Source organism: Antedon mediterranea, chromosome 7 (genome assembly GCF_964355755.1).
Source record: "Antedon mediterranea chromosome 7, ecAntMedi1.1, whole genome shotgun sequence".
Lineage (NCBI taxonomy): Eukaryota > Metazoa > Echinodermata > Crinoidea > Comatulida > Antedonidae > Antedon > Antedon mediterranea.
The window spans coordinates 130,318-146,322 of record NC_092676.1 but is presented as its reverse complement, the minus strand read 5'-3'; the positions used below and the strand labels follow the sequence as shown (position 1 = coordinate 146,322).

Here is a 16,005-nt window from a genome sequence, read left to right as displayed (position 1 = left end):
GTAATGTGTGCCAAAAAGTAAAAATATCAAATATTTATTAATTTATTTTTCGTCACATTCAACAGCGGGAACCCCGCCACTAATAGAATGGATTACAAATATTAAAACAATATAATATATTATAAAACATTATAAAAACCATCAATTACTATCTTTAATGAATGAAAATGAAAGAAAATATTGATTTAAAACGAACATACAAATTTGTATTCATTTCAATATTCAATCATCATTTGTTTTCAAATATAACTTAAATTATAACGTATCTTTCTTTATATATTTTTTAAATTATAGTTCTTATCAGAGAAGACTCGTTCTACCACCAGCAGAAACATGGAGCGAGTGAGTCTCGAACCCTTGTCGATGCTATGCCTACGTAATTACGGTTTTACTGTCAGACTCGGTCACTCACTCGCTATTTCGGCTTATTTATCAAATAAAATTGTCACAGAATGTCAAAAAAATTAGCCCTCTTCAATCATGGTTAGTATTTAATAAAGATTCAGTCAGGTCTTCTCTTTTGGCGTTTTTTTCGTTTACATCTCTGTTACCGATATTCCATGATGGTAACAACCCCGCATATATGCTGAAAATTGAACATACATTTGAGTTAAAATATAGGCCTAATTCGAATAGACAATACTTAATGTATATATTGATATGAATACATTTTAATGGACAGTGAAACTGTCGACGAATAGTATTGCCTTTTCTATTGATGACTGACTTGTTTATGTGTTGTATTGGACACAACAATTGGGTTATACCTGAAGTTAAAAAGAAAATAACCGGATTGTTCTGAGATGATTTCTAATACGCACTTATTGACTCATCCAATCCTTTACTTTAACAAAGGAATGAAAGGTCCAAACGGGATGAAATAGAGCACGAAATGTGGCAAGTTAACGTAGGTATTCAGCATTGTAAATTATATATTGTGTCGACGGATATAATGAATGCAACAACAGGAGTGTGATGTCACAAAATAGAGGTAAAGAGAAAGAAGGGGAGAAAACAGAAGTACGTATGACAAGGCTCTTGAATAGTATAACGTAGACCTACCTTATAACCAAGGCACATGGGATGTAAAGAAAAGCCATGATAAAGAAGACAATGGAGGATGATATTTGTAAAGTAAATCCATAAATTGTTTGGTATACTCCAGGTGCCATAATTTCACCAATAGCTATCCAGCAACCTGCTATTGCTAATGCAACCTCTGCGAAAATAAAATATAAAAAACCGTCAAATAGTAAACTTCTTATGTCACATGACGTATACATTTTGTGTCAAACATTCATTTATTTTATTGACTCTCACCTTACGTTACAATATTGTCATATGACGTCACCGTACGTTACAGTATTGTCATATGACGTATACATAGAAAACAAATCATAAACACAGAACAACAACAAAACATATTTTAATATACTTACTACTACTTGGATGAGGGTACATCTTACTTATATATGCTAATAACGCAGCACCGACTACAGCCCGGAACAGTGACAAAGATGCACCTTTTTGAAAATAATAATACAGGTTTTCAATAGTTTTATTATAAGTAACATGGCCACAGCGAATTATGTATACTAATATTAATGGTAGATGGACATAATGAACGGATTTACCGACACTCATAACATTTTACTTTCATTGGATGTTAAATCGAGAATAAATATAAATTGTGTAAATAAAGAAGTTCTTACCCACGAACATAATTTCAGTATTATATCCAAATGCACAGCATAAAATAAGAAGAGCAGAAGAAGCTATTCCAAGTAAACACAGGTACAAATCAGGAATAGTACCAAAATACACGAGCAACGGCCCTAAAAGTACAACATAAACAGACCAATTCGATTATTAATATTTATCCATGTGGTTAGACTCGTATACATAATATTGTAAAACACTTTATAGTTCATAATATGACATGCACTGTCATGTAAACAATTTCTAGGCACTGTGTCCTGTATAAAATATTTTGTAATTCATATACCAGGCACTGTGTCTAAAACATGTTGTAGTTCATGACAGGCCGTTTCTGAACACACTTTGTGTTCACAATGCCATTCCTGAACACACTTTGTGTTCACATGAAAGTCACTGTCCTTTAACAACTTTCTCGTCTGACATGCACTGTGTCCTGAAACACTATGCAGTTCATAATGACAGGCACTGTGTCCTGAAACACTATGCAGTTCATAATGACAGGCACTGAGTCCTGAAACGCTATGCAGTTCATAATGACATGCACTGTGTCCTGAAACACTATGTAGTTCATAATGACATGCACTGTGTCCTGAAACACTATGCAGTTCATAATGACATGCACTGTGTCCTGAAACACTATGCAGTTCATAATGACAGGCACTGTGTCCTGAAACACTATGCAGTTCATAATGACATGCACTGTGTCCTGAAACACTATGCAGTTCATAATGACAGGCACTGTGTCCTGAAACACTATGCAGTTCATAATGACAGGCACTGTGTCCTGAAACACTATGCAGTTCATAATGACATGCACTGTGTCCTGAAACGCTATGCAGTTCATAATGACAGGCACTGTGTCCTGAAACACTATGCAGTTCATAATGACAGGCACTGAGTCCTGAAACGCTATGCAGTTCATAATGACATGCACTGTGTCCTGAAACACTATGCAGTTCATAATGACAGGCACTGTGTCCTGAAACGCTATGCAGTTCATAATGACAGGCACTGTGTCCTGAAACACTATGCAGTTCATAATGACAGGCACTGTGTCCTGAAACACTATGCAGTTCATAATGACAGGCACTGTGTCCTGAAACACTATGCAGTTCATAGTGCAGTGACAGGCACTGAGTCCTGAAACACTATGCACTTCATAATGACATGCACTGTGTCCTGAAACACTATGCAGTTCATAATGACATGCACTGTGTCCTGAAACACTATGCAGTTCATAATGACATGCACTGTGTCCTGAAACACTATGCAGTTCATAGTGACAGGCACTGTGTCCTGAAACACTATGTAGTTCATAATGACATGCACTGTGTCCTGAAACACTATGTAGTTCGTAATGACATGCACTGTGTCCTGAAACACTATGCAGTTCATAATGACAGGCACTGTGTCCTGAAACACTATGCAGTTCATAATGACAGGCACTGTGTCCTGAAACACTATGCAGTTCATAATGACAGGCACTGTGTCCTGAAACACTATGCAGTTCATAATGACATGCACTGTGTCCTGAAACACTATGCAGTTCATAATGACAGGCACTGAGTCCTGAAACACTATGCAGTTCGGTGCATAATGACAGGCACTGTGTCCTGAAACACTATGCAGTGCATAATGACAGGCACTGTGTCCTGAAACACTATGCAGTTCATAATGACAGGCACTGTGTCCTGAAACACTATGCAGTTCATAATGACATGCACTGTGTCCTGAAACACTATGCAGTTCATAATGACAGGCACTGTGTCCTGAAACACTATGTAGTTCATAATGACATGCACTGTGTCCTGAAACACTATGCAGTTCATAATGACATGCACTGTGTCCTGAAACACTATGCAGTTCATAATGACAGGCACTGTGTCCTGAAACACTATGTAGTTCATAATGACAGGCACTGTGTCCTGAAACACTATGCAGTTCATAATGACATGCACTGTGTCCTGAAACACTATGCAGTTCATAACGACAGGCACTGTATCCTGAAACACTATGCAGTTCATAATGACAGGCACTGTGTCCTGAAACACTATGTAGTTCATAATGACATGCACTGTGTCCTGAAACACTATGCAGTTCATAATGACAGGCACTGTGTCCTGAAACACTATGCAGTTCATAATGACAGGCACTGTGTCCTGAAACACTATGCAGTTCATAATGACAGGCACTGTGTCCTGAAACACTATGCAGTTCATAATGACAGGCACTGTATCCTGAAACACTATGCAGTTCATATGACAGGCACTGTGTCCTGAAACGCTATGCAGTTCATAGTGACAGGCACTGTGTCCTGAAACACTATGCAGTTCATAATGACAGGCACTGTGTCCTGAAACACTATGTAGTTCATAATGACAGGCACTGTGTCCTGAAACACTATGCAGTTCATAATGACATGCACTGTGTCCTGAAACACTATGCAGTTCATAATGACAGGCACTGTATCCTGAAACACTATGCAGTTCATAATGACATGCACTGTGTCCTGAAACGCTATGCAGTTCATAGTGACAGGCACTGTGTCCTGAAACACTATGTAGTTCATAATGACATGCACTGTGTCCTGAAACGCTATGCAGTTCATAGTGACAGGCACTGTGTCCTGAAACACTATGTAGTTCATAATGACATGCACTGTGTCCTGAAACACTATGCAGTTCATAATGACAGGCACTGTGTCCTGAAACACTATGCAGTTCATAATGACAGGCACTGTGTCCTGAAACACTATGCAGTTCATAATGACAGGCACTGTGTCCTGAAACACTATGCAGTTCATAATGACAGGCACTGTATCCTGAAACACTATGCAGTTCATATGACAGGCACTGTGTCCTGAAACACTATGCAGTTCATAATGACAGGCACTGTGTCCTGAAACACTATGTAGTTCATAATGACATGCACTGTGTCCTGAAACACTATGCAGTTCATAATGACAGGCACTGTGTCCTGAAACACTATGCAGTTCATAATGACATGCACTGTATCCTGAAACACTATGCAGTTCATAGTGACAGGCACTGTATCCTGAAACACTATGCAGTTCATAATGACATGCACTGTGTCCTGAAACACTATGCAGTTCATAATGACAGGCACTGTGTCCTGAAACACTATGCAGTTCATAATGACATGCACTGTGTCCTGAAACACTATGCAGTTCATAACGACAGGCACTGTGTCCTGAAACAGTATGCAGTTCATAATGACAGGCACTGTGTCCTGAAACACTATGCAGTTCATAATGACATGCACTGTGTCCTGAAACACTATGCAGTTCATAATGACATGCACTGTGTCCTGAAACACTATGCAGTTCATAATGACAGGCACTGTGTCCTGAAACACTATGCAGTTCATAGTGACATGCACTGTGTCCTGCAACACTATGCAGTTCATAATGACATGCACTGTGTCCTGAAACGCTATGCAGTTCATAGTGACAGGCACTGTATCCTGAAACACTATGCAGTTCATAATGACAGGCACTGTGTCCTGAAACACTATGCAGTTCATAATGACATGCACTGTGTCCTGAAACACTATGCAGTTCATAATGACATGCACTGTGTCCTGAAACACTATGCAGTTCATAATGACAGGCACTGTGTCCTGAAACACTATGCAGTTCATAGTGACATGCACTGTGTCCTGAAACGCTATGCAGTTCATAGTGACAGGCACTGTGTCCTGAAACACTATGCAGTTCATAGTGACAGGCACTGTGTCCTGAAACACTATGCAGTTCATATGACATGCACTGTGTCCTGAAACACTATGCAGTTCATAATGACAGGCACTGTGTCCTGAAACACTATGCAGTTCATATGTCATGCACTGTGTCCTGAAACACTATGCAGTTCATAATGACAGGCACTATGTCCTGAAACGCTATGCAGTTCATAATGACAGGCACTGTGTCCTGAAACACTATGCAGTTCATAATGACATGCACTGTATCCTGAAACGCTATGCAGTTCATAATGACAGGCACTGAGTCCTGAAACACTATGCAGTTCAGTGCATAATGACAGGCACTGTGTCCTTTAAAACACTTTGTAGTTCATGACAGGAGGCTTGTCCTGTAGAAATTTTGTAGTTTATGACAGTTAAAACACATTTGTATGACAGGCTCACTATAAAGCGTGGTTACCACTAGCGACGCAACACAAGGACGTAACGCAACGCAAGTAAATTGACCAATCACAAGCGATGGATTATTTGCTTGTGATTTCTAACTGTCTATAACTTCGCTTGTCATTGGTTAAAACGCTTGCGTTGCGTTTACGTCCTTGCGTTACGTTCTAGTGGGAACCAAGCTTCAGACATATTTGTAATTTCTGATGTGTTTCTGATATAAACTGTAAAACTGGCAATCTGTGTGGTGATACGGAATAATGGTAAGGGTAGGCCTACTAATGATAAACAATATACATTAACGAATTATACATATTTGAGTTGACTTACCTACACTTCCCAGTCCAAAGAGCAATCCTAGGAAATACCCGACGGTTTCACTGTTCCAACAAAGTGGATAAGAAATAACATAGATAACAGAAATAGTAATTGTAGCCCGCATTATACCCCAGTGACCACATAGAACCAGACCAATTAACAGAAATTTTACATTCTCTGCTGATGAATTTTCTTTTATAAGTTTTTTTATTTTCTTTAAAATACCAGGTTCAGTAATATCAATGTTAGAGGGTATATGCCTAATACAAAGTGCGGTGTACAACGTTGCTGCAGCTGCAATTGACGTAGCCATTATAAATGATGAACTGAAGTTATCATCACTAATTACAAATCCAACTAAAAGTTGAGCAACTCCAATAAATAACTGTGTCAACGATCCAGTAACAACAAGGCGTTGAGTAAGATGATAGTTATCATATATAAGAGACAAATAGGCTGTAACTAAAGCTTGAGAACCCGCAACTCCTCCGCCAATCCCGTTAATAACCTGTGCAAGAACAAGCCACCAATATGATGATTCCAGAAGGACAGAAATCAACCAAACACAACAGGATAAAAGTAGTAATGAAATATTTATTAAAAGGCCCCGCTTGTATCCAAAACGTAATGATATTTGACTTATCACTGGAACCGCAAGAAAGCTGGTTCCACTGCTAGCTACAATTAAACCAAGAACTATAAAATTAACACGCGTTTTAAGGTCTAACTCTTCAGATGAAGATTCGTTCGAACATGACGCTTCTTCTGATGTATCAGGGTCAAGTCTCTCCATATATTCCACATATTGCACTTGAACCGAAGATATTACAGAATACACAAACGTATACAATACAACACAAATTTCTGCACTTATAATTGGTTGCTGACGACTTGATTCTTCCTGTTGTGTAGTGGTAGATATGTCGTCTTCAACCTCAGAGATGGAACCATAATTGTACATTTTGTTGTATATAATAACTAGCATAATTATATGTATTTCATTATATTGATAGGTTGACCTTTATTAATAAATTATACATTCATTAATCGCTAAATGCCAGCAACTTCAATGTTTTAACAAGAATAGGCAGGATTGTTTGTAATTCTACTATTGTTTAGATATGTCTACTGGTACCGTTAAAGGAACAAACGGTATAAATTTAAATACTATAGGATAGAGAACGTAATTATTACATAATTGCAAGACTACAATCGTGTGTTATAACAGGCAATTATGCTATGACAGCAATCGTATTGCTCGTGTGTCGCCGTTACTCTTTTAGATTTAGATCATTGTGTTCCTTTATCACTGATATTATAAACCTATAAAAAAACAAATATGGTAAAAGCAGTAGGCCTACAGTAAATACATAATTTTCCGTCAAAAGGAGAGTTTATAAGGTAGAGTAAAATTACAGTTGTAACGAACACCCACGATCTCCCGTCAATAAAATAAGCTTGTGTTTTGTTAAAACCTAAATAATGCATACTTACCCAGTGTGCTGCCAGGTAATGTCCAGTTTCAGTGCTATCAGCACTTTCATTCTGACGTATACTATTGTAATTAAGAAATGATAAAAACAATTAAACGGTTACTATTTGAATTAATATTGAAAAAAGCCATCTTCGACAGACTGTGTTTCAAAAGTTAAAAAGGGAGGTAATTTAGAAGTCCCCTTCCACTAAAATAGTGCCAACGCGCATAATTAGCCTAACGTAATAAACAAACGTAGTAACTGTTACTTTTTCGGGTAGGTTGCCATTATGAAGACCGAGTAAAATGTAAAAGTACAGAATATTTACCAAGTCAATAATTTCTGTTTTCTTGACCTAACAAGATAACACGTCGAGACCAAAACAACGGTAACAATGCAAATGGTGATTACCACAAAAACACCAAAGTAGTTTCCTAAATATAGAATTATTGAATGAAAAATGAAAATTTTTTGTTTTGTTTTTTGTATGTTTTTGTGTGATGATTATTAAAAATAATTCTGTAGTGAATTAAATGCATAGTTTCTTACCGTCGTACGGCATTGGACAGTCTGTAGCAAGTGGGTTTGAATATATTCCCGGAGCTGTATTGTAATTAATAGGACACACATATATTTATTATATGATTTTACATTGTAAAAATAAGATAGATCTTAGGAAACGTAATATGAGTAAAGAGCATGGAATAATCCAGACCTAGACGCAATTATGATATCGATTCCAGGTAGACCTAGTTATTTGTTACTTTATATTAATAGGCCTAGTTATTATTTGTTACACATGAGCGCAATATATTGCATTATAAATTTTAAAAAAAAGATTTATTCTCTTCATGATAGGAACATGATAGAAAATGGTCTGGACGAAAAACACATTTATGCTTAAAGGAATATTGGATGTTGTTACTAACTGGATACATACTAACAAGACTAATAGGAAAAAGGTAAGTAAACATGGTAATACCATAAACGCAATCTTTTGAGAATGTGACGTCATCAATAGCAACATAAGACGAATGATTTGATGAAACTGTACCCTCGAATACAACAGTATAATTATGAATATAATAAACCGGCATGGCTACGTATTTCCAACCAACAGTTTGACTTGATTGATGATACATTAATAGCAAACTCCTATCGGGTGTTAACGATCGAGTATAAACCTTTAATAGAAGAATTAAAAATAATGTTTTTTACAACTTTCACAAAAAACTCCCTACAATTGTAGTGCCATTTTTTCGTTATTCAAAGAGAGATCCGATTAGAGCACGTAATAATAAAGTTAGAACGCAACTTATTAAATTATTATTATTTTTATAAACGAAAATTACCCGTAAATATTCGGTGCCATCACCGAAAATTCGATACCAAAATCGTAAAAAACAAACATCTGAAGTTGTAATAAATTCACTAGTTGTAACTTGACCTTTCCCCCCCCTTTGGTCTTTGGATGGTTTCACCAACAAGACATCACCTAAGTAAAATATGAAATGACAGTTGTCTACAAGTTAAAAACACCACAAAACTCTACGATATCACTATAACCATGTTTAAACAAAATCATTTTACATTTAAGCACATTGCATCAAAATAACTGATCCTACATTATCCTTGCCTTTTGAATTGATATTTCTGTCTGTTCCTTCATGTTGATTCCAAGATAATACATGGTCTTCATCAATAACTTGCTTCCATCCACAGTCATCTAAAACCCCGTTGAATGTACATCCACCATTAGTTGAATCTGTGGACCGTAAAAAGTCACTTTTCAGTAGAATCAATTGAAGAACCGACGTAGCTTGCAAACTATTTCGAGAATGAATACTTACTACAGTAAATTTCATCTAGTCCACATTTACAGTCTGCTTTTAAATCACACACGTGCGCATTTTCTACACAACTACCGTCACTACATTTGATTGCGTCTGCAGAACAATTTCCCTGAAACATTTCTATAAATACAATTTATGAAATATAACCACTATATACCAGCCTAAAATATCACCAGAACAACTAATTAAGTTAATTAAACATCAACACAACCAATGGTTAAACATATAAAACATCCAAATGCCATTGATTTTAATTAATCACTACCTTTCCCACACTGATTAAGACGAATATCATCTATTGCGACATGTCCAATTATTGCCGTGTTTAATGTGTATTCAATGAACAGTGTAAATTGTTCTTGATGTCCGATTATAATATCATTTGTTGACATCCATTTATCTTCTTTATTTTGATCTATTGACCAAAGGCATATGTTCTGAAAAATAATGATCCAAATGTATTGTTACTACCACCTCCACAAAAACAAATAGGCCTACAAAATAACACCAATGATACCAAACCAGTTACCAATGACAAGTTGACTGATATAAGTTGATGCTTTAACCACCACGACTGTTTGTGAAAGTATGTTCCTACCTTATTTGGCACATATGTTCGTATATACACCGAGAGTGTGCCAGTACCATATCCGTTCATATGGTACCACATACTAAATGTACAAGCAGCACTACAATGCTGAAAGGTTGGACTATAATATAGAAACACGTTTGCTGGATATAACACACTGACGGATCCATTCCGATCACTGGTTTGCAAGTATACATAATAACCTAAAATGACAAGTTCAATTCAGTTTAGATTATTACAACTGAAACATATCATGTGATATATGAAAAATAATATGATAAAGTACAAACCGTTAAATGTACCACCGTTAGTGTGATCAACACGTGGTCTAGTGTCTTTAGGTGAAGACGTTTTTCCATTTGATCGCATCCAGTTAAAGCCTTCCTTCTTAGTAACTTTCCATCCACACCAACCGGTATCAAACCCACATGTTGCGCCTGAATCGTGTAAAATGGTAGAGCATTTAAATAATCAAAAATTAATTTATATTTCATTTTTATTCCCATTTGAAAACATACCGCATTCATTTTCGTCAGAGCCATCTTCACAATCATTTACAAAATTGCATCTCTGAACTTCTTCAAAGCATTGATTTGAAATTCCACATTGGAATCTTCGGCCGTCTTCGCACAAATTAAAACGTATTATTTCGTCGTCAGCTGGTATACTACTTTCTGTTATACATGAGTCTGATAGCGAGACGTCATCGATAGCAATAAATTGCGCGTCTGTGCCTCCTTTGATGGTACTCTCTATAACAATCTAGAAGAATTAAATGTACATATAGCTCATAAAAATATTCATTAAAACACGAATAATTTGGGCAAAGCCTATAACACCAAAAACAGATCAAGTATATAAACCAAATCGTGCATTTGGTATGAACAATGTAACATAAAAGAGTTTTAAGATACTGAACCTGGAAGTTTGTTTGAAGTTGGTTGAGTAACACGCTCCATAACTTCCAGTAATTCAACGTAGGATAACTGATTTCGCCAACCTTCTTCAAATCATTTTCGTCATATTGATTCCTCGTCAGTTGATAAATAATTAGAGGACTTGTTTTGAAGCCATCGATGAAATACCACAAACGAAGCTAAAAAAAAGAAAGAATCTTGTTATAATTTGTTGTAATATGTACCTAATATAATACAGTCGTCTATAGGCCTAGTAGTAACATAAATAAATAATATATACCTTACAATGGTGACTTGTCATCTTTATCATTGGGCTAACAAGTCGAGCGACTTTACCATTGCCAGCACTCAATTCAGAAGTAGACGGCACGTATATGTATTTACCTAAATTCAAATTATTATTATTTGATTTACATAGGTTGGCATGATCATAAAATGAAGATGACGTAATATTAGTGAAAAACCGAACTAAAATTGAAAATAGAAATAATTGAATTCATACCGTAATCATATTTAAATGTATGATCACTAATTGGACCCACTCCTATATATGGACTCTTAGAAGACTTTATTAACCAATCTAGATCATCGTTAGAATCTTGTTTCCAATCACAAAAGTCATATTCAAAGTCACATGATGCAGGATAACCTTCTGTATAATGATGTACAATAATAATATGTTCACTACAATGTTTAAAGAGTATAGTATAATTGGTTGTTGTCACTGATGTTTTCTACTTTGTATCTATAATCAATCAACACTGCGACCAACATACTGATAGTTTGCAGTGACATAACTCATGAGACAATATCATCATTGCCGTGACTTACCGCAGTATTTTTCATCAGAAAAGTCCCCACAATCGTTTTCGTAATTACATGCGTTTTCCAAATCAATACAATTTCCGTTAAGACATGTCATTTTACCATCCATGCATACATCAATTATCGTATCTATCAAAATAAAAGAAAAGAACATTGAGGCCTAGAATTGTAAAGGTAATAAATGAAAAAAAGGAGATAAAGATAACAAACTACAGTATATATTAACTCTTTGCATGGAAAGCTAATCACCGAGTTTCATCAGTTTATAAAAAAAATACAGAAAAATGTATTATAAAAATGATAAGAGGATTTCTCTGTGAGACAATTAAATACCTACCCGTCCTTTCACAATTTATAAGACTGACGTCATCGATGCTTATGCCTCCGGTTATTTCTGTAACTTGTTTAGCTTGAATTATAATCTAGGAGTAAACCAACATTACATTTAAGTATAGAGTAGTTTAATTTAAATTAGATATCGAATACGACTAACCGTAATTAATAGTACAAAGTAATAAGAAAAGAAAAATAAACAGTTTACAAAATGATGTGTGTAACGTACTGCCATGTTGTGTCCTTTTCCTATCAGTACACTAGCCTCTGTCCACATTCTATTCACGTCAGCCATTTCCTTCCAAACTTCTTTTCTTACAACATTGTAGTATTCAATTGTTACATGCAAGGAACTAGTTCCAGGTATGAATATGTCGTACCAAAAATGTAAACGACAATCGTAATTGTCACTTGAAACCCACGTATACAACTCGGCAATTCCATCACCATTCAAACACACTCCGTCAGCCACGTGCAAGTAGTGACCTGTTCGTATAAGAACATGGTACACAGTTAGTTGCTGAGATGCACAAAAGGTATGCTGTACCTGTTTTTAATTAATTACTCCTCGTCATTATAGAACAATTATGTAATGGTTTTTACATACACATTGTTTTAGAGCAGAAACATTTAATGGAAACAAATCAATTTGACTCTCGTTACTCATACTATTTGGTAAATGTTGTTAAAAGCGGCAAATGAAAAAGTAATTTAAGCACAAACCATTGGATGATGCAAATGTGTGGTCAATAGAGGGGCGAGTTTCAAATACAGTTGCTGCTTTTAGTTCTGACGCTTTAACTCGTGTAAAATTGTAGGAATCTGTGTTCGTTTTCGTTACCCAGTCACATAAACCTTTTTCAAAATCGCAACCTTTCATTTTCGTAACTAAACAAATATTGAATGGGTAGAATTAAACATTATCATGGATAAACTTAAATGTAAAGCTTTCATGCATTTATTACAGTTTATATTATAATCTAAATGAATTAAAAAAAACTTAAAGATGGCAGATCGATGTGAGAAAACTTACATTCTGGTGTAAATGATACTTTTGAAACATATGGTGTACAATCTTTCTCTTTAACACCCTCAATAACAAGCTAGTTAATATTCGGAGATCATTCGTTACAACAGAATAGAAAGGTAAGGATATTTTATCTTATTCAAAATTATATTTAGATCTATCAGGGTCAAGAATAATTGTTCTGTCCTTGGGTGGGGGATGGGGAAAACAAGGGCTAAGACATAACTGTTTTAAGTAACTAACTGTTTAATTATTATTTAAACAAAAGGATTCTAAAAGGTGTTTCGGCCTTACCTTAAAGGGATACTTGCTACTCAAAGCTATTACCTTAAAGGGATACTTGCTACTCAAAGCTATTACCTTAAAGGGATACTTGCTACTCAAAGCTATTACCTTAAAGGGATACTTGCTACGCAAAGCTATGACATCTTGAAACCATTTTTTCTGATTCCCTTGTTTTGACCACAACAGGTTTAATTTGCCTTTGGTGGAAAATTGCATGTATATACTTAAAGCACCAGCCTCCATGTTATTTAAGTAATAAGAAAAACGCATCTGCTTTACAAAAACAATGAAATGTAAATCGTAAGCTTTATATAAAATATCCTTTATCGCAATGGTACTACTTTAAAACATATTTGTTCCAAATACATGTCAACAGCCAACTAAAGACTATACGTACGTAACATGTTGCATTCATCGCCATTATTGTTAAACTTTGCAGCCTAGCAACCTCTCCAACTGTACCGCTTTCAGCCAACATTAAAACATACCTAACCCGTTCGTTCAAGTTATAGGTACCTATGTAATTATAGTGTGAATGATTAATGAATGTTAATTATAACGAAAGTACAAAATAGAAGCCAAAGAAAGTGCTATGAACGATAATCAATGAAATGAAAAACAAAGGTAGTTTTGTATACTAACGATTCCAGTTAACATTATCATTAGTTAGCTGCTTCCACACGCACATATGCTTAAAATCACACATTGTGTGATTACCTAAGATGAAAAATATAACATCGATTTAATTCATTTATGATACCAGAGCAAACAATTAATGACTATGATATTTGAAGTACTATAGCTAAAGAGACATTTATTCAAATGTCTTGATATTAATATGTGTATGCCTTTTGCTACTGACCACATTCTTGTTCATCAGTTCCATCACAGCAATCGTTAGAGTAGTCACAATGAGATACTCTGTGATAACATTGTCCCGATTTGCATCTAATTTGATCTGGCAGGCACTTGTCGTGCCTTTTATTTCCACAATCGTCAAATCTCAAATCATCAATAGCAAATCCCCCAAATGAAATCCGTTTCGAGCGGTCGTCTGCTTCGATTACTATCTTTATTAAATAATTATACAAATAATAATAATAATAATGGTGATCAGCATTTAAAATCATGGATTATATTAACGTAAGATATTAAAAACAGTATAGGAAAACCTATATTGATCGAGCAAAATCGTACCTTGAATTTAGAAACACAATTTGGTATATTTGTTTTGACGTAAATCCATTTATATGTATCGACTGTCTTATCGGATGCTCTAGTAAGGAAGGCGTCTTTATATGATAACATGTTTCGAATCTTTATTTCAATGTTACCAATCTCAGCTCCGTACATATTTAGCCATAAACTAAATGTGCAACCAGGGCTAGGATTTGAAAACATGGGACTGACAAAATTAGCTTTTGACGACAACCGTGCTGGTGTTGATCTGCCATTAACATACATATAACTACCTGAAATGATCAACAACATTTTAATTAATTAGTGACTTACTACACATTAGAACAACAACAACAAATTAAAATTAAAAGAATTTGTAACATAGTTGATGACATTATCATAATCTTGTTACCGTAAAGTGAGTTATGTGTATGGTCCTTATTGGGTCCAGGACAATCCTGCGATGTTCTATTTTGATTACATCCAGAACATACATCGTTGATCATTGAACGTTTACACATTAACCAATCATAATCATCATCGTCGTCCTGTGTCCAGCCGTTGCAAATACCATTCTCAAAATTACACGTTGAAGCTGCAAACATAATTCGTTACAAAAACTAACATTTCATAGTCAAATTAACATTTTTTAGGATAATGACCAAATTTTACTTTAAGATTTGTATACTTACCACACTGTATCTCGTCACTTCCATCCGGACAATCGTCAACAAAGTCGCACCAGTATTTTGATTCAATAACCGTTCCATCTACGCATATACGTTCTCTTGCTCCATAGACAGACCTACCCTGTAATACTAAATTGAAATATAAGATTAATTTAGATTTCATCTGATGCGATCCTTTTAAATATTTATTTATACCCCTGCTGTACCTACCATATTTAACTAAAGCAACTAACAATGCGAATCTTAAATTGACATACATTGTACAAGGTGCTGCATCACACTTGAGTTTGATACGAATGCTACTTTTCTTGCATTAGTATATGAGAACCTGTCACATGGTACAATTTATAACGTGTTGTTTGTACTTATTCCTTATCTCACACCATTATCTCACACGATTATTGAAATTAATTAAATCCATCTTGATAGTTCCTGTCTATTACTTATTTAATGAGAAATATTTCACTAAGCTATACACATTATAGTTGAGAAGGTGTTAACCTATTTATAAAATTGTAAAGTAGAAACATCCAAATGTTGTTTATCTGTTATCTATACGAAATTTTAAACTTTATAGTATATAAAAAATATTCTTTAATCAAAACTGAAATGAGGAAGTAGGTCCGGCACGA

The 16,005-nt window shown here is 35.3% G+C and overlaps 2 protein-coding genes and 1 long non-coding RNA gene across 4 annotated transcripts; all 3 read right to left on the bottom strand.

Annotated features, from left to right (window-relative positions):
• Positions 1-244: 244 nt before the first annotated feature.
• Positions 245-9,227, bottom strand: LOC140054592 (proton-coupled folate transporter-like). 2 transcript variants are annotated; one of them, XM_072099643.1, is made up of 10 exons: positions 9,029-9,227; positions 8,659-8,860; positions 8,226-8,279; positions 8,005-8,110; positions 7,696-7,756; positions 6,214-7,524; positions 1,713-1,835; positions 1,440-1,523; positions 1,063-1,219; positions 245-586 (listed from the first exon to the last, which is right to left on the bottom strand). In XM_072099643.1, exons 6-10 carry the CDS (start codon positions 7,184-7,186, stop codon positions 475-477), a joined length of 1,449 nt encoding a protein of 482 aa, XP_071955744.1. In that variant the 5' UTR covers positions 7,187-7,524; positions 7,696-7,756; positions 8,005-8,110; positions 8,226-8,279; positions 8,659-8,860; positions 9,029-9,227; the 3' UTR covers positions 245-474. The 2 variants fall into 2 exon arrangements, with proteins under 2 accessions (XP_071955744.1, XP_071955745.1); XM_072099644.1 differs by lacking the exons at positions 8,659-8,860; positions 9,029-9,227 and having other exon boundaries at positions 8,226-8,292.
• Positions 9,228-9,237: 10 nt separating this feature from the next.
• On the bottom strand, positions 9,238-9,930 carry LOC140054596 (uncharacterized). Its single transcript, XR_011846533.1, has 3 exons — positions 9,795-9,930; positions 9,527-9,649; positions 9,238-9,441 (listed from the first exon to the last, which is right to left on the bottom strand). It is a non-coding gene; the product is annotated as an uncharacterized lncRNA (long non-coding RNA).
• Positions 9,931-9,944: 14 nt separating this feature from the next.
• On the bottom strand, positions 9,945-15,632 carry LOC140054856 (MAM and LDL-receptor class A domain-containing protein 1-like). The gene is made up of 18 exons (XM_072099951.1): positions 15,584-15,632; positions 15,377-15,502; positions 15,097-15,279; positions 14,703-14,977; positions 14,368-14,575; positions 14,148-14,222; positions 13,515-13,702; positions 13,227-13,296; positions 12,917-13,081; positions 12,423-12,679; positions 12,198-12,282; positions 11,867-11,989; positions 11,538-11,687; positions 11,316-11,419; positions 11,038-11,214; positions 10,637-10,880; positions 10,409-10,555; positions 9,945-10,321 (listed from the first exon to the last, which is right to left on the bottom strand). The coding sequence occupies exons 1-18, from the start codon at positions 15,630-15,632 to the stop codon at positions 9,945-9,947; spliced, it is 3,003 nt and encodes a 1,000-aa protein (XP_071956052.1).
• Between the last annotated feature and the right edge of the window lie 373 nt (positions 15,633-16,005).

Excerpts from the sequence above, each read along its gene's own strand:
- LOC140054592 (XM_072099643.1), bottom strand. The coding sequence starts at position 7,186 with ATGCTAGTTATTATATACAACAAAATGTACAATTATGGTTCCATCTCT. Across the intron at positions 1,220-1,439 it reads GTACCCTCATCCAAGTAGTA|AGGTTGCATTAGCAATAGCA; the intron begins GTAAGTATATTA and ends TTATTTTCGCAG. Across the intron at positions 587-1,062 it reads CCATGTGCCTTGGTTATAAG|CATATATGCGGGGTTGTTAC; the intron begins GTAGGTCTACGT and ends TTCAATTTTCAG.
- LOC140054856 (XM_072099951.1), bottom strand. The coding sequence starts at position 15,632 with ATGTATGTCAATTTAAGATTCGCATTGTTAGTTGCTTTAGTTAAATAT. Across the intron at positions 11,990-12,197 it reads TATAAATTGTGAAAGGACGG|ATACGATAATTGATGTATGC; the intron begins GTAGGTATTTAA and ends TTATTTTGATAG. Across the intron at positions 11,215-11,315 it reads TGACAAGTCACCATTGTAAG|CTTCGTTTGTGGTATTTCAT; the intron begins GTATATATTATT and ends TCTTTTTTTTAG.